General features: G+C 41.7%; 1 protein-coding gene across 1 annotated transcript in view; it reads right to left on the bottom strand.

Moving 5' to 3' along the window:
- IRF4 (interferon regulatory factor 4) overlaps positions 1 to 19,453 on the bottom strand; it is a 45,139-nt gene extending 25,686 nt beyond the window's left edge. The window contains exons 1-3 of the mRNA XM_073550137.1: positions 19,234 to 19,453; positions 7,765 to 7,951; positions 1,133 to 1,227 (exon numbers count right to left, since the gene is read on the bottom strand). Of these exons, the coding sequence (XP_073406238.1) occupies positions 1,133 to 1,227; positions 7,765 to 7,951; positions 19,234 to 19,434 (483 nt within the window). The 5' untranslated portion in view covers positions 19,435 to 19,453. The remainder of the gene's footprint in view (positions 1 to 1,132; positions 1,228 to 7,764; positions 7,952 to 19,233) is intronic.
- Positions 19,454 to 20,606: the final 1,153 nt, after the last annotated feature.

Below are 20,606 nucleotides of genomic sequence, written 5' to 3'. Positions count from 1 at the left end.
ATCCCAGTGCAGGGTTTTTACATGCACGTCAGGGGTTAATTGTTGTGGCCTCTTTTTGGTTCAGTGAGGGCTTCTTATAGCCCTTGGAAGCTCCCATCCCTGTCAGTTATACTTTTGCTCTCGGCTGAGTAGTTTGACCCTTGTGTGCTTGTGCCTCGTGCCTGTTCTCTGTTTGATTCCCTGTTGCTGATCCTGTTCGTCCCCCCATCTTGGTTTGTGTCTAGTGATTTGGTCCTGATTGCTGTCTGCCTGGTATTTGACACCTGCTCTGCTCTGACTGCCCACTTTGTCTGTCCCTCTTGTACCTCTGCTGCCCTCTATGGTTCTGACCTTTGGCTTGTTACTGACTCCTCTTTCATATTACCCTTATTGGTACCGTTGTTGCCTTTCTCGCTCCCCATCCCGGCTTTCCCAGTAGACACTCTCCGCTGTCTCTCCTGGTGAGTGTCGTGGCAGACTCCACTCCTGGCCCGTCCGGCCTCTGGCGGTCACGTGTCGCAGGTCCTGCAACCCTGTGGGTACGTGCGCTCCCGGTGGTTCGCGGGGTGCTACCCGGTTCTGTTCGCAACGGACTTAACCGGTTCCGTGCTGAGTGCACATCACCGGTTAGTGCTCATTATAGTCTGTATCTTCTCTTTTGCTTCCTCCCCTGCCCAGGAGCTGTGGTATGATCAGACCATGTTTCTGCACGGTCAGACACAGCCATTACACAGTACACAGCAGGGGCACATTTATAAGATTATCTCTACACAGGGACATTTTATTTAACACATCCAGTTGTGGGAATTATTATTATTTATTGTTATTCCAAGATCTATTGATTAAAAACAACTTTTGTTTGTGGGAAACCCCCTTTAATGCGTCGCCGTTTTTAGAATCTCTCGGTTGGGATGAAATGTAAAAATAGTTATAATCTGGAACTAAAAACCTGACCTGACCTAATGTTTCTGATAGATGAAAGAGTTGAAGAAAAAGTGAATTATTCTGTTTCAGAATTTTGCATTAATCCATAAATGACAGTGCTAATAGTATCTTAAACTGCTGCAGTTCTGAAAAAGTCTTTCTGACATTAAACATTAAGAATGAGACGGGAGTGGCAATCCTTGGAACCTCATCCCTTCATGCTACTAACCTGAGCATGTGGCTGTAGAGAGGTATAGGCTTGAGGTACTGCAAATGGATGGTTGACTATTAGCTGAGTATCTTCTGCGCCAAGCTGTTTTATTCCTGAAAAATATATTTATTTTTTAATAGAGAGGGACGTTACTTGACTGTAGGTACATTACATTGCTACAATATTAAGATAAGATAATCCTTTAATCGTCCCACCATGGGGAAATTCAGAGCATTACAGCAGCAAGGCAGGAACAAGTACAGATACAGATGCATAAAGGCATTACATTGACAGTAGGTAGGTACATATACGAAAAAAAAAAAAAATGTAACCGGACTGTCACAACTTTGGATCTATCAGTTCTCTGTTTGGGTTGTTCTCCGTTTTGGACAGTGCTGGTTATACAGCCTAACTGCAGCAGGAAGGAAGGACTTTCGATAGCGCTCCCTCTCACATTTAGGATGAAGTAGCCGGTCACTGACAGTACTGCACATCTTTGTCACAGTCTCATGCATGGGATGGGAATCATTCTGCACCATGCAGCTCACCTTGGCCAGTATCCTCCCGTCGCCTACTTCCTGAACTGGGTCAAGGGGGCATCCCAGGACAGAGCTGGCCCTTCTAATCAGTTTGTCCAGCCTATTGCTGTCCCTGGTTGATATGCCACTACCCCAGCACGCCACACCAAAGAAGATGACTGATGCCACAACGGAGTTGAACAAGGATGCAAGGAGTGCCCCCCTAACTCCGAAGGCTCTCTGCCTTCTGAGCAGATAAAGCCTGCTTTGGCCCTTCCTATACACTGCATCCAAGTGATGGGCCCAGTCAAGCTCATTATTGAGGATCACACCAAGGTACTTATAGGTGTCGACTATCTCAATGTCATTTCCCTGAATGTTCACCACTACTGCTGGATTTTTGCCCTTGCGAAAGTCCACCACCAATTCCTTGGTCTTCCCGGAATTAATCCTAAGGTGGTTCCTCTGACACCACTCCACAAAAGCTTGGTTAGTATCTCTGTACTCTCTTTCATCTCCTCCTGTGATGAGACCTACTATTGCAGAGTCATCAGAATACTTCTGCAAGTAGCAGCTAGATGAGTTGCACCTAAAATCCGCAGTGTACAGTGTGAAGAGAAAAGGGGCAAGAACTGTACCTTGAGGTGCCCCTGTATTGCAGATCACTGTGTCTGACACACTGTCCCGAACCTTAACAAACTGAGGTCGGTTCGTGAGGTAGTTAAGGATCCAGGTGGAGAGTTGGAGGTCCACACCAACAAGGTCCAGCTTGTCTCTCAGTAGACCTGGCTGTATGGTGTTAAAAGCACTAGAGAAATCGAAGAACATTATTCTCACAGTGTTCCCAGGTTTCTCCAGGTGAGAGAGAGTCCTATCTAGAAGGTGAATAATGGCATCATCCACACCAATGCCCGGCCTGTAGGCAAACTGGAGAGGGTCCATATCCGAGCTCACTAGAGGACGGACACGTGTGAGAACCAATCTCTCTAATACCTTCATCAGGTGTGATGTCAATGCTACAGGTCTATAGTCATTAAGGTCTTTCGGATAAGGTTTCTTCGGAACTGGTACCACACACGATAATTTCCACAGTTGTGGTACTATACCCATTCTCAGGCTCATATTGAACAGATATGTAATGATCTCACTCAGTTGGTACCCGCAGGTTTTGATTAGCCTTGCACTGATGCCGTCAGGGCCTGCAGCCTTCAAAACTTTGATCTTATTCTGTTCTTTTGCAACCTGGGTACTTGTGAAGAACAGACCCTGGCTCAGTTGACAAGTTGCAGCAGGGGGTGAGGTTATTGTAGCAGAGAGGTGTGAATGGTACTATACATGTAAAATACTACAATATTATACCTACAATGGAGAAAATAAATATTTGATACATTGACAATTTTCAAGTTTTCCCATCTACAAAGAATGGTCTGTAATTTTTATCATAGGTTTACTTCACCTGTCAGAGACAGAATCATAAAAAAATTCAGGACATGAAATTGTATTATTTTTACATAATTTATTTGCATTTTAATTTATTTTATTTGTCACAATAAACAAACATAGCCTAATATTTGGTACAGAAATCTTTGTTTGGAATTAGAGGTCAGACATTTACTTTAGTTGTTGACCAAGTTGGCACACACTGCAGCAGGGATTTTGGCCCACTCTTCCATACAGATCTTCCATAGATCTATCAAGTCTCAGGGCTGTCACTGGGAAACATTGAGTTTTAGTTCCCTCCAATGATTTTCTATTGGGTTCAGGACTGGAGACTGACTGGGCCACATGAGGACCTTGAAATATGTCTTACAGAGCAACTCATTAGTTCCTCTGGCTGTGTGTTTCGGGTCATTGTCATGTTGGAAGACACAGCCACGACCCATCTTCAATGATCTTACTGAGGGAAGGATATTATTGGCCAATATCTCGAGAGACATGCACTTTCAATACAGTGTAGTTGTCTTGTTTGCAGAAAAGCACCCCAAGTTTGATATTTCCCCCACCATGCTTCATAGTTGGGATGGTGTATTTGTGGTTGTAATCATCCTTTTTCCTCCAAACACTGCAAATGGAGTTGATGCCAAAAAATTCTATTTTAGTCTCATCTGACCACATGATCTTCTCCCATGCCTCCTCTGGATCATCCAGATGGTCATTGGCAAACTTCAATTGGGCCTGGACATGTGCTGGCATGAGCATGGGGATCTTGCTTGTCATACAGGATTTTAATCCGTGACGGCGTAGTATGTTACTAACGGTAATGTTTGACATTGTGGTCTAGATCTCTTCAGGTCATTGACTAGGTCTTCCCATGTAGTTCTGGGCTGATTCCTGACCTTTCTCAGAAACCTATTTATCCCACGAAGTGAGATCTTGCATGTAGCCTCAGACCGAGGAAGATTGACAGTCATCTTGTTTTTTCCATTTTGTAATAATTGTACCAACAATTGTTGTCCTGTAGCTCATCCAATAATTTTTCAGGTCTACAATTTTGTCCCTGGCATTGTTAGACAGCTCTTTGGTCTTGGCCATGGTGGAGGTGTTGTAGTCTGATTAATTAAGAGTGTGAACAGTTGTCTTGTGGGCAGCACAGTAGCTCAATGGTCCTGGGTTCAAATCCCACCATGGACAACATCTGCAAGGAGATTGTATGTTCTCCCCGTGTTTGCGTGGGTTTCCTCCGGGCGCTACGGTTTCCTCCCACATTCCAAAGACATACTGATAGGGAATTTAGATTGTGAGCCCCATTGGGGACAGTGATGATAATGTGTGCAAACTGTAAAGCACTGCGGAATATGTTAGCGCTATATAAAATTAAAGATTGTTGCTGTTGCCTTTTATGCAGGTAACAAATGTAAACAGGTGCAATTAATACAAGTGATGAGTAGAGTTGGGCGGACCCCTGGATGTTCGTGTCCAGCGGGCTTGGTCGAACAGTAAAAAAAAGTTCGGGTTCGGGTACCAGAACAGACCCGAACCCGATCCCGGACCCCATTCACTTGAATGGGGGCCCAAACATCCAGTGTTTGCCATGCTGTCATGTGCATGGCAGGGCAGCAAACACTGGTTCTGATCGGCGGTGAAATCATCCCCACCAGTCAGAGAGCTGCTGTTCTCATGCTGTCAAATGACAGCATGAGTGCGCAGCTGTGATCTGTTACTGATCGGGATCGGCTGCCCGAACACCGGGTGTTGTTGCACTGTCATGTGCTTGGCAGTGCGGCAAACACCGCTTCCGATCAGCGGAGAAATCATCCTTGCGGGTCAGAGAGCTGTGGTTTCCACGCTGTCAAAAGATAGCGTGACCTCTCAGCTGTGATCTGTGCAAAAACTGTTTATCCCCCTGACATGGGTTACGGTGTGGGACAGAACGACAGACTGATATGTTATATTGTTGTTTTTTTATTTTATTTTTATTACAGGAGAACGAGGGCTTCGTTGGAATAGGCGTTTGGTGAGTATAACTGTGCTTATTATTTTTAAATAAAAAAGTAAAAGTATGTTTTGTTTCATTTCTAATAAAGGACTTTATTCTTCCTGCGTCTTTAATTACCATACAACTATAGGATTATTAATGGATAGGTGTCTTATAGATGCCTTTCCATTACTAAGCCGTGGGCTTGATGTCACCTGACAATACAAAGGTGACATCAACCCCACAAATATGAACCCCACTTGCCACCGCTACAGGGCAAGTGGGAAGAGCCAAGCAAAGCACCAGAATTAGTGCAGCTAATAGATGTGCCTTTTCTGGGCTGCTGCTATTTTTAGGCTGGGGGGTCCAATATCCATGGCCCCTTACCAGCCTGAGAATACCAGCCCCCAGATGTCCACTTTAACAAGGCTGGTTGTCAAAAATGGGGGGACACCACACTTTTTTTAGAATTATTTATTTAAATATTTTAAAAAAAAAACAGCGTTGGGAGCCCTCTGTGTTATGATTGAGTCACCGTAGGAGGCAAAAATAGAAATGCTAGCTAAGTCCAGAAAACCAGAGAAGTTGGCAGCTATCGGATTGCAGACCCCTGAACCTATCAACTCAACTAGCAGTAGCCGTGGGGGGCTCCTACGATGCCCTAGGCCCCTCGATCACAGCCGGAGGACTACATAGCCTAAAGACAGAAAGGGAAATCTAAACTGCCCCAGAGCAGACCCCAAAGCAAAAGGCAGCCCCCCACATATAATGACGGTGAAGCAAGAAGAAAGAACAAAACACAGACAGAAAGATAGACTGAGCAAAGATGGGGCCCACGCTAGCTTAGACAGGAAAGGACAGGAAGGCTGCTGTCTGCAATCCGTGAAAAACCCTATGAAAATAAGAGCCAACAAACTGACAGTAAAAAAGACCCTGAAGACGCTAGGCTTCAAAAAAGCTATGTCAGTACTCAGGAATATTCTGAAGACAGAGCAACAGGCAAAAGGAGATTCAGCTCACCCCAGCAGGGGATGGCAGAATACTGAAAAGCAAGGAAAACAAAATACTAATGCAAAAAGGCAAAGCAGAAATCTTAGCTTTAGATGAGCAGGAATCAGACTGGTTTCCTAGAAGTCCACAGAGAAATCACCCGCAGGCCAGAAGGGCGTCGGCAGCCTTATATCCAGTCATTAACTCCACTCAGCCAGTCATCATCATCAGCCCCAGGTGTTTGACAATCAGGCTCACTACCTTTCTTCACCAGAAGAGGGAGTTCCTCGGGCCTCAGTAGTGAAGGGGAAAATGAACTCGCAACACCTCTGTTCTTGATAACCAGCCTTGTTGAAGCTGAGACCTGAGGGTTGCAGCCCCCAGATGTGAGTTTTGCCTGGCTGGTTATCAAAAATACAGGGGAACCCAAGCCAGTTTTTTTTAAATTATTTATTTACAGCACAGGAGCCAGCTAATGAATACACTCATCAGCGACTCCTGCTCTCATTGAAGCAGGTGTTGGATGATGGGATCAGTAGTCCCATCAGCTGACACCAGTGACCGGAGGTAACCGTTATAACTCTGATTACAGCTGAGAGCTCACGCTGTCTTTTGATAGTGTGGAAACCTCACCTCTTTAACTGGCAAGGATGATTTCACCACCGATTAGAAGCCGTGTTTGCTGCGCTGCCAAGCACATGATAGCGTGATAACACCTGGTGTTCGGGCAGCCGAACCCGAAGAGTGACCTGGACTTCCTGGAGAAGTCCGTGTTTGGTGTCTGTGCCCAAACAGTAGGTGTTTGGTACAGGCACCGAACTTTACTGTTCGGGTTCGCCCATCTCTGGTAATGAGTGCAGAGTAGGAGGGCTTCTAAAGGAAAACTAACAAGTCTGTGAGAGCCAGAATTCTTGCTGATTGGTAAATGATCAAATACTTATTTAATGCAAAAAAATGCTATTTAATTATTTAAAAATCATACAATGTTGAAGTGTACCTACGATAAAAGTACAGACCTCTCCATTCTTAGTAGGTATGAAAATTTGCTTAATTAGTAGTGTATCAAATACTTATTTTCCCCACTGTATGTATACACCTACAATGCCTGACCAGAAACCAACTTGAGCATGTTGTGCCTACAGTCTCATGTCAATTTCATATTAACAATAACATACGTTTTATGAATCCAATGGGTTTTTGAAAGACAAACAACAATTTTAGGTGAGGAGTTTCTAAGACCCATTTTACTGTGGTCCAGTTTGGGGGACAGTCCTTGCAAAATCAAAGCTGTTGACAATAATACAATCTTAATTTTTTTTGAGAAACTTAAGCTTTGATATTTGTTGTAACTGATGCTGAAACACCAATTAGAATATAACCATATTGTGCAAAGGAGCAACCTGATCTCGACTATATATTCTTTATAACACAAGGTTCTTCTCACTCATGGGTCCACTCAGGCATCATGTTCTCAGTATGACTTCTACTTCTAAAACCCTACTGTTTATTTACTCCCTAAGAATGTGACAGCACAAAGATAGCAAAACATTTCTCACATATAGGAACTGTGAATTTGCTGCACTGTCAGGTGTGTGATACTGACAGAACAAATTTAGTGGTTAACCTGTAAAACTTTTCTTACTTCTCCCTTGGTTTTTTGAGAGCTTTTGTAAATGAAACCACAAAACGTAATTGGCAGGAAACCTATTGGAGGAAGGATATCTCACCTTTCTTTGATCCTTCTGGAACAATTTTGTACACCTTATATGGGTCTGATATATCCAGTTGACTTCTCTCTACTAACTCCTCAAAATCGTTACTCTTGTTTAAGGCACAACGTAGTCTTGTCTTCCATGTGGGAGGATCTGGTTTGTCAAAGCCCTCTCTGTATTTGCCTTTAAAAAGTGCCCATGCCTGTGAGTGCAATAAGACCAGTAAGCATCATAGAATATAAGACAAAATGCTGATGAAATATATAACACAAAAATGATTAAATACAAAGACATCATCCATTTCATAAACATAACACCAGAGATTCTCAATCCAGTCTTAGGCTGTGTGCACACGCTGCGGATTAGGTGCGGATTCATCCGCGCGGATTTTGTAAAATCCGCAGGTGAAACCGCAGGTCAAAATACCTGCGGTTTTACCTGCGGATTGCTCTGCGGTTTTGCCCTGCGGTTTTTCATCTCCTCAATTTAGGAGATGGCAAACCGCAGGGGAATCCGCAGAAAGAATTGACATGTCAATTCTTTCTGCGGATTGAAAACCGCAGATAATCCGCGCGGAAAATTCCGCACCATCTGCATTGCGGTTTTTGATTCCCATAGGGAATCATGCTACTGTACACCGCAGCAAAAACTGCTGCGGGTCCGCAGTGGCCAAAACCGCTGCGGAACCGCAGCAAAATCCGCAGCGTGTGCACACAGCCTTAAGGTAACCAAGCCTATGAAATTAGTTACTGTCATACTGCCACTTAATCAAGCGCCACTATAAACCTACAAACGTGGCCAAGTATGCATGTTAATAGGAAGAAGGAAATAAGCCACTACCAGAACACTGTGTCATCAGCTTATCTCACAAATACTAGGTCACTCTTTCTCCTGATAAGTTGTATTGTATATGCCTTCTGGGAGAGTCGTGTAAACTTGTCGATGAATCCCAATGAAATCAGTAGGTTTACATAAATTTGCTCTTATGACCAGGTCTTAAGTTGCCTTTTCCACAGCAAACACAGGCCAACAAAAGAAAATCAATCATTCTTTGAAATTTCAGGAAATCAAATTTTTATGGATCTTTAAAGAGGTTGCCCACTACTGGCCGGTCCCTGCTTCGTTAGTTCTGGATCCCAAATAAAATAAAATCAATGAATACTTGTCTCACACAGAGACAAGGTTTCAGCAATGTCGGTGCTACTATTTCTGGAGGGTGAAGTGATATTGATGTATTACATGCCCACTGCACTTATGAGTGGCCTCTGCATCAATTTGTGCCATATTTGTTGTATTTAACATTGTATTTTGATTACAGTTTTGCAATAATTTTGCCACATGGTCTGACTTCATGTTTTCTTCATCATTTTTAAAGGGTAGCACTAGCTGTACATTCAAGTAACTTTTCAGAATAAGGTGTTGGGTATGCACATGATGAATAACACTACTTCCGGTCTTTACATGACTTGTACCCTGCATTTAATCAGTTTTCCCCTTTTCAGTCTCTATCTCTTAAATTGCAATTGACTCTGAGCTGGTGAGAGGAGACGAGCTGTTGTAAACTCTCCCAGGCAGAGCACCACACACAGAGGGATGGTTTCCTTTTCCTCATTACTTAGCAAACAGACAGAAGCAGCAGCATGGATGTAAATATATTAAGAGGATTGTGCAGGTGTGAATCTGTGGTGGAGGTAAAAGACTTGCTAGAAAGCTCAGCACAATCTTTCTATGTCTGCTTCTTTGCTATACTTTTCACTCCTACAAGTCCCCTCTCCATTGAGAATAATTGGCTTTGTAATCTCATACTGTGTTGGCAATCTGTCTTGTCTTGAGGAAGACAAAGTTGGCCTGCTCTTTTCAGATGGGATGGTGAGTTCATAAGGCAGGGGGTCAAAAGGAGGAAAATTTCTCTAAAACGTTTTATTACAAAGTGTCTTATATTCCATTGTACTATTGATTTATATAGTTTCTTGAAAGTACAGTTCCCTTTTAAGAAAATCCCTCTCTCTGCTTTCCTACTTCTGATACTGCTTCTGACTCTTCAAAGGTTCTCCAAGAAGAACATTTTTGATCTATTTCTTAATAACTCTGACATATTTATTTCAGTAAAGATAGGCTTAAAGTAAAAGAAATGTAGAATATACAGGAAGAAGTACCACACTGTGAGCATTTCCACGCAGCCTTCTGCATCTGATAAGTATGTTATGTTTTCTTAGGTAGAGCTTTATGCTTATAGTACTTAGAAAATGAGACAGCCCTCTGCTGGTAAATGAGTCACCAAAAAGTTAACTTTAGAATGACAATCAGTGACTGATCAGAAGGGTGGGAGGTGGAAAGTAAAATAAGACTGTTTGATAAGAAATTATTAACATTATGTATTGAGTTTAGCTCTCACTGTGTCTCATTCATTGTTTTATATCTGAAAATGACCACAAACTATTATAAAATAAAATGCTATGAATAAAAATGGAAATATTGAATTTTGAAAGCCAACAGTTTAAATATATATCCACACTGATGAGGGCAACACCCCGAAACAGCTGTCTGTGGATGGATACCTGGCCTTGGTATTTCCCTTGTCATATCTGTGAACTCGTAAAGAGCTAGATATTAACTTAAAGGGCTACTTAATATAGTGGTAATGGTGGTTTCCGAAAGGAGCCACCCCTTGGCTGGGTCCTTCCCTGGAGGAAGATCTGGCTAGTGCCGTGTTTGAGACTCTTAAATGAGGCTCCAAGGACTTTATTTGCATATTCGTATTTCCCAGGGAGCAATGCACCTAGGATTTCTCTGTGATTGAGCGCCTTTGCTGGCTGCCACAGTGTTTTCTTTGACTGGTCTCCCTGAGGTCGGTGATTGTTTCGTGATGTTGGTCTACTAGGCATTGCTCCCACCTACCCAGAATCCTGCTCCACACTGATGAGGGGCAACACCTCGAAACAGCTGTCTGTGGTTGGATACCTGGCCTTGGTATTTCCCTTGTCATATCTGTAAACTTGTAAAGAGCTGGATATTGACTTAAAGGGCCACTTAATATGGTGGTTTCCGAAAGGAGCCACCCCTTGGCTGGTGCCTTCCCTGGAGGAAGATCTGGCTAGGCCCCTGTTTGAGACTCTAAAATGAGGCTCCATGGACTTTATTTGCATATTTGTATTTCCCAGGGAGCAATACACCTAGGATTTCACTGTGATTGAGCGCCTTGGCCGGCTGCCGCAGTGTTTTTTTTGACTGGTCTCCCTGAGGTCAATGATTGTTTTGTGATGTTGGTCAACTAGGCATTGCTCCCACCTACCCAGAATCCTACTCCACACTGATGAGGGGCAACACCCTGAAACAGCTGTCTGTGGTTGGATACCTGGCCTTGGTATTTCCCTTGTCATATCTGTAAACTCGTAAAGAGCTGGATATTGACTTAAAGGGCCACTTAATATGGTGGTAATGGTGGTTTCCAAAAGGAGCCACCCCTTGGCTGGGTCCTTCCCTGGAGGAAGATCTGGCTAGTCCCGTGTTTGATACTCTTAAATGAGGCTCCACGGACTTTATTTGCATATTCATATTTCCCAGGGAGCAATGCACCTAGGATTTCACTGTGATTGAGCGCCTATGCCGGCTGCCGCAGTGTTTTCTTTGACTGGTCTCCCTGAGGTCAGTGAATGTTTCGTGATGTTGTTCTACTAGGCATTGCTCCCACCTAGCCAGAATCCTACTCCACACTGATGAGGGGCAACACCCCAAAACAGCTGTCTGTGGATGGATACCTGGCCTTGGTATTTCCCTTGTCATATCTGTAAACTCGTAAAGAGCTGGATATTAACTTAAAGGGCCACTTAATATGGTGGTAATGGTGGTGTCGGAAAGGAGCCACCCCTTAGCTGGGTCCTTCCCTGGAGGAAGATCTGGCTAGTTCCGTGTTCGAGACTCTTAAATGAGGCTCCACGGACGTTATTTGCATATTCGTATTTCCCAGGGAGCAATGCACCTAGGATTTCACTGTGATTGAGCGCCTTTGCCTGCTGCAGCAGTGTTTTCTTTGACTGGTCTCCCTGAGGTCAGTGATTGTTTCGTGATGTCAGTTTAAATATATGTATGCATGTTTCTTTATTCTGGCACTATCTGTATAGCTGTGAATTATCACTACAACAGATAACAAAAATGAAATATAACTGAAATGTAAAAGTAAATTACGTTTTTACTAAATTTCATACCCCTGGAGCTAAAACTTGCAAAAAGCTGAGAGGTTCTATATTACTGGGCTTTTTGCACTGTACTAAAGATGTGGCATATTAACTGTATTGGACAGATTTGATGCAGAAAACCTTGCAGATTTTGAAGATTAGCTGTGGCTATGCAAAAAAATGGATATGATTTGTTGACATCTCATTCATTTTCCGACACTGTACACATTAGATTTTCAGTTTGAAAGCATGGACAGAAAATCCATAATATTTACCCACTGAGTTGTTCCCTAAAGATGGAGAGTACCAGTGGAGATGTGTGACAGATCTATAGGGTGAAAAGTCGAAGCGCAACATAGATTTACTAAAAGTATGTTACTTAAGGATTTTCTTTTCAGAGGATGCCTGCTGAAGGCTCTGTTCATATTTGCTTTGGTTCATATATATTGGTGTGAGAAATTAATTATGTGACATGTTCAAAAATTCAAACTGTCCTTACTGGTTTTAAATGGGGATTGTTGGGGGTTCCATCATGGTTTCTGTCATTTCAATGACAAGAATAATGCATGTCTACACATAGCCTTAGAAGTGATCCAAGTAATGGAACACAGTAATACAATTTCCAATCATTTCTTTTATTTTGAACCAAAACAATATAACTTTACACCACAATATTTGCAACATAATTCAACTGCACATACTCAGGAGTTTGGTATCGTAGGACATTATGTATGAGGAAGCAGTAACTAGACAACATTGGTTAGAGTACAGGAGGAAATGCTTTAATAAGAAATAAAAAAAAGGAAGGAGAACAAATGAGGATGAGCATTAATGAAAAGAAAAAAAAATCCTCTAAATTGAGAAATGTGGAGAAAAGTATAGGAGCCATCTTTGCCTCACAGACTAGACACCTGGGAAAATACAATACAAACGTACCTGACTTTAAGATATGTATCAACTCTATAAATATCTTTATTTTTCCATAAGGTTCTCCAGATGGTGCTGACTAGAGTTGAGCGAAACAGGTCGGACAGATTCATAAGTCACTGACTTATGGCAAAGTTGGGTTTCGCCGACCGAAACCCGACCACAGCGTGAAGTCGGCCATGCGGTCGGCAAAACGAGCGCCAAAGTCGGATTTCCCGGAATGCTTGCACGTGACTTTTTTCAGCCACTGAGCAAGGACGTACACTTTTGGCAACGAGATGACATGTGCGGCATCCGGGTAGAGAGAGAGAGATAGAGAGTTTTTGCGCACTTTAAAAAAGCGGTCCGGCATGAAGTTGTGTTTACTGTCCTCCACTCCCTGCCAACTTTACTTCCCCATTGACTTGCTTTGGGTTTCGTGTTTCAGTCGGACCTTCGACTTTTCATGATAGTCGGCCGATTTCGTTCGACTCGACTTTTGAGAAAGTCGGGTTTCATGAAACCCGACTTGACTTTAAAAAAGGCAAAGTCGCTCATCTCTAGTGCTGACACTTACAGTGCTATGCAAATTAATTGGGACAAAGCTTTTTTTAAGTAAAATCGTAAGTTGGTTACCAGTCAGTGATTCAAACCAGTTTTAACTGCTTTGAACAGGCACTCACACCTGTTCAAAGCAGTTAAAACTGGTTTGAATCACTGACTGGTAAAAAACTTACAATTTTACTTAAAACAATGTTTTGTCCCAATTAATTTGCACAGCATTGTAACTCTAAAGAACTAATTGAAATATCTCAAGGAAAAGTGCAATGTTAAAATCACTGAATTAAAAATACTTGCACACATGGAAAATAAGAAGACAATTCGGATATTAAATCAGAACAACGAAAAAGACCGAAAAGATGTCCAATCAGTAAATTTATTTATTGATAATTATCATATAATAAAATACAAGTACATTAAGAGGGGGAGAGGCCAATGCCATGGAATCGGCACTACCGGGGGACAAAATCATTCAATAATTTGTCTGAATATATTAGCATAATTCAAGGGGTACAAAAATAAATAAATAAATAAATAAAGTGACTGTGCTTAACCACTACATAAATATATAATCACATATGTAAGACATATTATACTCAGACTGGATTCAATAAAGCACACAGTCAAAAAGTCCCATAAAATCAATATTTTATTAATAATTTATGTAACAAACAGACATAAGGTACATGGAAAGGGGAGAGAAACAGGCGTGTACAATGGCAAAAAATTAGGCCAAGTATGCCACCTGCACAATCCAGGAAGTGTACCTTTATGTAATAATATAGTAGTTGATCAGTAGCAAAGCTGGAACAAACACAGAGAGTCCGAGTGTATATTTGTCAAACCCCCCACACATTACACCACGTAATTATATAAAGCCAGTGCATATTAGCATAGGCAGGGACGATTAGATAAATAATCAGGGAACAAGTGTTCAAAGCAAATCCAGCATATAAAGGGTATACATCAGTACCTGGAATCAGTGAAGGCAGCGCACAGCGGCCTGACCCCGACGCGCGTTTTGGAGTGTGCAGCTCCTTCCTCAGTGGGAGGAAACGCTCTGAAACGTGTGTCGGGGTCAGGCCGCTGTGCGCTGCCTTCACTGATTCCAGTGTATACTAGAGGCAAAATACAAGTGTCAAAATAAATGCTAAGTACTGTACCTCTTGTGCTGCTAAGGTCCCCGGGATGTGACAGCCCCGACGCACATTTTGCAGTGAGAAATAAATACTTATTTCTCACTGCAAAATGCAAATAAATTTATATAATATGATTTTCTGGATTTTGTTTTTGATATTCTATATCTCAATGTTAAAATTAACCTACCTTTAAAATTAAAGACTGTTCATGTCTTTGTCAGTGGGCAAACTTACAAAATCAGCAAGGGATCAAATAACATTGCAGTCTTTTTATGTGTCGAAGGATCTTTAGAGCTCACCCTTAAGCCCCCGTCTCACATAGCGAGATTGCTGAAGCGTCACCGATTTTGTGACGCAACAGCGACCTCGCCAGCGATCTCGCTACATGTGACACACAGTGGCGACAGGCCCCGCCCGCTGGATATCTCTGATCGTGCTCGAATGTCCTGGGTCATTTTTTCATCGTCGGTGTCCCGCTGGCCAGCGCGCATCGCTGTGTTTGACCCCGACGAACGACCTCGTTGGCGACGCAGAACTCAGGAACGCAGGCGAGAATCGTCAGAAAAGCTGCTGTGTGACAAGGTACCAATGACCACCGAGGTCGTTATATGAATCGCCGGATCATTGCTGCGTCGCTGAAGAGATCTGCCTGTCTGGCAGCTTACTAGCGACCATTTAGCGACACACCAGCGATCCTTACCAGGTCATATCGTTGTTGGGATCGCTGGTGCGTTGCTAAGTGAAATGGGACCCTTAGGCGAAACGTGTGACTGGTTTAGCTGTGCCCCTTCTCACCTCCACTCCATGTTACCAGCAAAGGTTGGATAAGTTTTGCACCCGCTATATGAACACACCTGGGGTGTCAATACCGGCAATGAGGGAGCATTTTAGAGCTGACACCCCTGATTCATTAAGAAGTCTCATAGCGGCATGTGCCTCGCTACAAATCTTACTCCTGCTGGAGTAAGATTTATTTTGTAGCGAATGCCGCCAATCGCCAATAATTTGATGAGAGGCGGTCGCCACACCCCATCACGCCCTCGTCCCACCCCAGCGCTGATAAAGTGGGCATGAATACCATAAGCCGTTAATTTTCTCATGTTGCGCAAAAAAGCTGCAACTTTTCAAGGCTTTTTCTGCACCCATATTACTCACCTACACTTCAGAACTTCAGCCAGATAGTCTAGTCTAGCTAAACTCTTGAGAAAATAAAACTTTCCTCTGCTATAAATGGCTAATAACAAAACAATACAAGTCCCAATAGGCATTTGGATCAGATAGCTTTATTTTCCCAAGTTCACAAGGCAGTTAATAAATTTACAGTGGTGTGAAAAAGTGTTTGCCCCCTTTCTGATTTCTTATTCTTTTGCATGTTTGTTACACTTAAATGTTTTAGATCACAAGACAAATTTAAATATTAGATACCGATAACACAAGTAAACACAAAATGCCGTTTTTAAGTTAAGGTCTTTATTATTAAGGGAAAAAGAAATCCAAACCTACAGGGCCCTGTGTGAAAAAGTGATTGCCCCCAAAACCTAATAACTGGTTGGGCCACCCTTAGCAGCAACAACTGCAATCATGCTTTTGCTATAATTGGCAATGGGTCTTTTACAATGCTCTGGATGAGTTTTGGCCCACTCGTCTTTGTTGTAATTCAGCCACATTGGAGGGTTTCCGAGCATGAATCGCCTTTTTAAGGTCAGGACTATGACTTGGCCACTCCAAAGTCATAATTTTGTTTTTCTTAAGCCAATCAGAGTTAGACTTGCTAGTGTGTTTTGTCCTGTTGCATAACCCAAGTTCACTTCAGCTTGAGGTCATGAACAGATGGCCAGATATTCTCATTTAGGATTTTTGATAGACAGCAGAATTCATGGTTCCATTTACCACATCAAGTCTTCCAGGTCCTGAGGAAGCAAAACAGCCCCAGACCATCACACTACCAACACCATATTTCACAATTGGTGTGATGTTCTTTTCCTGAAAATGCCATGTTACTTCTTTGCCAGATGTAATGGGACATACACCTTCCAAAAAGTTCAACTTTTGTCTCATCAGTCCACAGGGTATTCTCCCAAAATTTTTGGCGATCATCAAGATGTTTTCTGGCAAAACTGAGACAAGCCTTTGTGTTCTTTTTGCTCAGCACTGGTTTTGTCTTGGGACTCTGTCCTGTATGCCACTTTTGCTCAGTCTCTTTCTTATGGTGGAGTCATGAATACTGAGGCAAGAGAGACTTGCAGTTCTTTTGATAGTGTTTAGAAATGGCTTTATAACATTTTCCAGACTGCTAGATTTCAATTACTTTGTAACTATTTCCTGAATTTCTTTGGATCGCAGCATGATGTCTAGCTTTTGAGGATCTTTTAGTTTACTTCACTTTGTCAGGCATGTCCTAGTTAAGTGATTTCTTGATTGTAAATAAGCGTGGCAGTTTTCAGGCCTAAAGATGTGATAAACCATAGTTATGTATTAAGAGGGGTGGGTAATCAATTTTTCACACAGGACTCTGTAGGTTTGATTTATTTTTCCCTTAATAATAAAAACTTTCATTTAAAGACTGCATTTTGTGTTTACCTGTATTATCTTTGTCTAATATTGTAATTTGCTTTGTGATCTGAACCATTTAAGTGTGACAAACATGCAAAAGAATAAGAAACCAGGAAGAGGGCAAACACTTTTTCACACCACTGCATGTGTATCACCATGGGAAAGTTCAGGTCGTTTCCCCAGCTATACACAACTCCAGGAAAGGATACTTGAAAAATATTGTTGAAAAATTGTTCAAGATGATATTCTTGAACCAACAACTTTTAAAATAGTTATATCAAAGTATAAGGCAACTTTAGTGATGTGATGGCTAAAAATAATATATTTTGGCCATAGAATAACCTGAAAGTAGCCTCCCTGGTAAAGTGGAGAACTTACCACAACAACAGTACAGAACAGGAAAGTAAAACAGAAACTAGCATAGGCATGTTAGATGATACAGCTGGTCAATGTAGAAATGTGGTCACTACAACTCCTGGAGTGGAACACCAGGGTCATAAAAACATGAAAAAAGTGGTGTGTTAAGTGGAAACTCTTCTGCCTAAAGAGCACTCAGCCTCAAATAGAGAGAAGGTGGGAGGTGAGAGGTCTTGTATGCCATAGAAAGATGGTCCATCCATGGTGAGGCTGAATTCGTACCACCATTGTTGGTTATGAGCAGTTATTGTAACAGTATAATCTCAAAATTGATCCCGTGGAACTGTCATCTTGTTAAATTACTATATACTCTACATTTATGTGGAGCACTGTCCTTCAATCACATAGTACCAAGGTTTTTTTACTATATATTATTGAAAATAATATATCTTCATATCATCTTTTAATTTCTATGACAAAGGGATGTATTTTTTATAGAGTGCATCATTATTTGTTTATTGTTTTGTTATCATAGAAATTAGTGGGAGATGGCATTACAGGAATTCTGTGATCAGGATTTTGTTACCCCATCTGAGAGCAGTATGATTTTGGTGCAGAGACCCTGATTCCACCAAGGTATCAGTTACTTGGTCGCTTGCTGCATTTTTTATAAAATCACTGTTTTATGTACTGCAGACCTATGTATAACCCCACCCACACCACTGATTTGCTGCTGTCTCTATACACTTTGCATAGGCAGAAAGTTGCCAGTCAGTGGTGGGGGTGGAGTTATATAGAGGTCATGAATATGGAGAAATACACGGTAGAGGGTTTACTTGTCCTTTAGTGATAATCTCCTGCTGATAAAACAGTGACTTCATCAATACTACAGCACGTAGCCCAGTAAGTTACACATCACAGCAATCAGGGTCTCTATGTCTTCATTATGCTGCTTTAAAATTAAGTGGCAAAAGCCTCGTGACAGATTCTCTTTTTAAAATCTGTTTTGTGCATCTGAAGAGGGTTGGTTTGACTGCAAGCACAACAATTTCTACAGTGAATGTTAGACAATAAACCCTACAACTGCTTTCCTTATAGACCATATATTGCATAATATAAAACCATGTGCAAATTAAGTGTCCGAAAAGATGACTTTCTAGTAAAGGAAAAGTGCTTTGGACAGAATGGAGGTCAACTTAGTATCAGTAGCAGACACAGACAGTAGATGGTCCTAATAAAGGGTCCCTTTATGGTCAAATAGTTATTCCTAATGCAGAAATCTACCTACTTTGGAGGTGAAAGTGGCCCCCTCACCTATTGGAGCCCTGTGCGGCTCCACATTCTGCACTAATGATATGTCCGGCACTGCTTTGTGTACTGCCAACTCTACAACCTCAAGCTTTCACTAGAGAAACTCAATAACCTGTCCTACATTCCTTTTATCTTGCATCTTTACATGATAAAAACCATTCATCCTTTCTATTTGAAATGCACAAGTAAAAAAGTAAACGCTCCATCATTTAGAAAGAGACAGCGGATAACTCATTGCCGGGTCTTTAGCGTTGTTCATACTGTTTGATAGGTTAACACTGAAGTTCAGATTTTTATAGTCCTTATTTTAAGTTATTTGTGCGAGTATATAATGATAATGAGATACAACATAGAAAGGGAATTTACTTATATGCAAATGAGTTCACTAGAAAACTGGAAGTGTAGTAGTTATCACACGTCAGTGGTCACAATGTTGTAAGTGTGAATGATATTTCATTTTGGTAATAAACTAGACACGGTACCTTAAAGAGGGCCGCATCTTCTTCTCTGTTGTAATCCTGTTTCCCTGCGTGTTTCCATGGGATGCGGAAGATGGTCCGATCGTCATTCTCCCATACTAAACCAGGATACTTTCCACTGTCAATCTGGTCAATCAGCCACTGTCTTAGTTTTCCATTGCCACAGCTAATTGGTGTCATTACACTCTCTCTGGCTTGGTTCATACCAAATATACCCACCTTCTTCTTGCACTATGATAAATTAAAGAACGAAACGATCAAATTAAAAAATAATAGTGAAATTAAAAACATAATGAAGCTTTCATTTATCTTCTGATTTATTGGTGATTACTGTGTTACTTGAATGCCATGTTGGTTAAAGGGACTGTCAGTACAGAATGACTGCTCAAACTAAGTCCCGCCACTTGGCGCTTCATGGCGGGTCCATTCATTTATATACACCTTACTTCCACCTGCTTGTTGTCCCTCTGTCTTCACGCCTTCTTTGATTGACAGCTCTGGCTTCATAGTGTCAGAGAAGGGCAGAGATAGATGGAAACCAAGCGGGCAGTAAGGTGTTTATCAATGATTGGCCCCTTCGTGAAGTAAAATTTGTGGCTTTAAATTACAAAAAACTACTTGGATCTGTCCAGCAAGCAAACTGCTGATATATCAGACTGAGCAATGAGGTGTAGTCAACATTGCAGTAATTAATATATTATATTTAACCATTTAGTAACTATTAAGAATTTAAAATAAAGTTTACAAAATTTGTGAGAATTCTTAGGATAGCACCATTATTAGAAGTCTGAAATATGACTATGTTATGGTCCATGTAATGCCTACAACACAGAGTCTGAGAATTAATTTTGTGGTCTGGACAATTATATACGGTTACAATAAGGTGATCTAAAAAACCTTACGGGAACAGTACAGCAGGGAAATACAAGTGCTTCTCACAAAATTAGAATATCATCAAAAAGTAAATTTATTTCAGTTCTTCAATATAAACAGTGAACAGTGATACTATATAGATTTACTAGCTGAAGAGCCTGGCGTTGCCTGGGCATAGTAACCAACTGTGGTTAGTTATAGCAAATTATTATGATTATATTGCACATAAAAACCGTGCATCTAATCCTATCCTGTGTGATACTCACTGCTGAGCTGTGTATCTAATCCTATTATGTGTGATACTGTCTGCTGAGCCGTGTATCTAATACTATTCTGTGTGATACTGTGTGCTGAGCTGTGTATCTAACCCTATCCTATGTGATACTGACTGCTGAGCCGTGTATCTAATCCTATCCTGTGTGATACTGGGCTCCGCCTTCAGTCTGTGTCAGAGGGTGGTCTGTGTCGGCACGGTAATAAATTGTGCTATTTCCGGCTTTACA

The sequence above is a fragment of the Dendrobates tinctorius genome, unplaced genomic scaffold (genome assembly GCF_039654945.1).
Source record: "Dendrobates tinctorius isolate UK_male_01 unplaced genomic scaffold, ASM3965494v1 ptg000163l, whole genome shotgun sequence".
NCBI lineage: Eukaryota > Metazoa > Chordata > Amphibia > Anura > Dendrobatidae > Dendrobates > Dendrobates tinctorius.
This window is presented reverse-complemented; position numbering and strand designations above follow the sequence as displayed.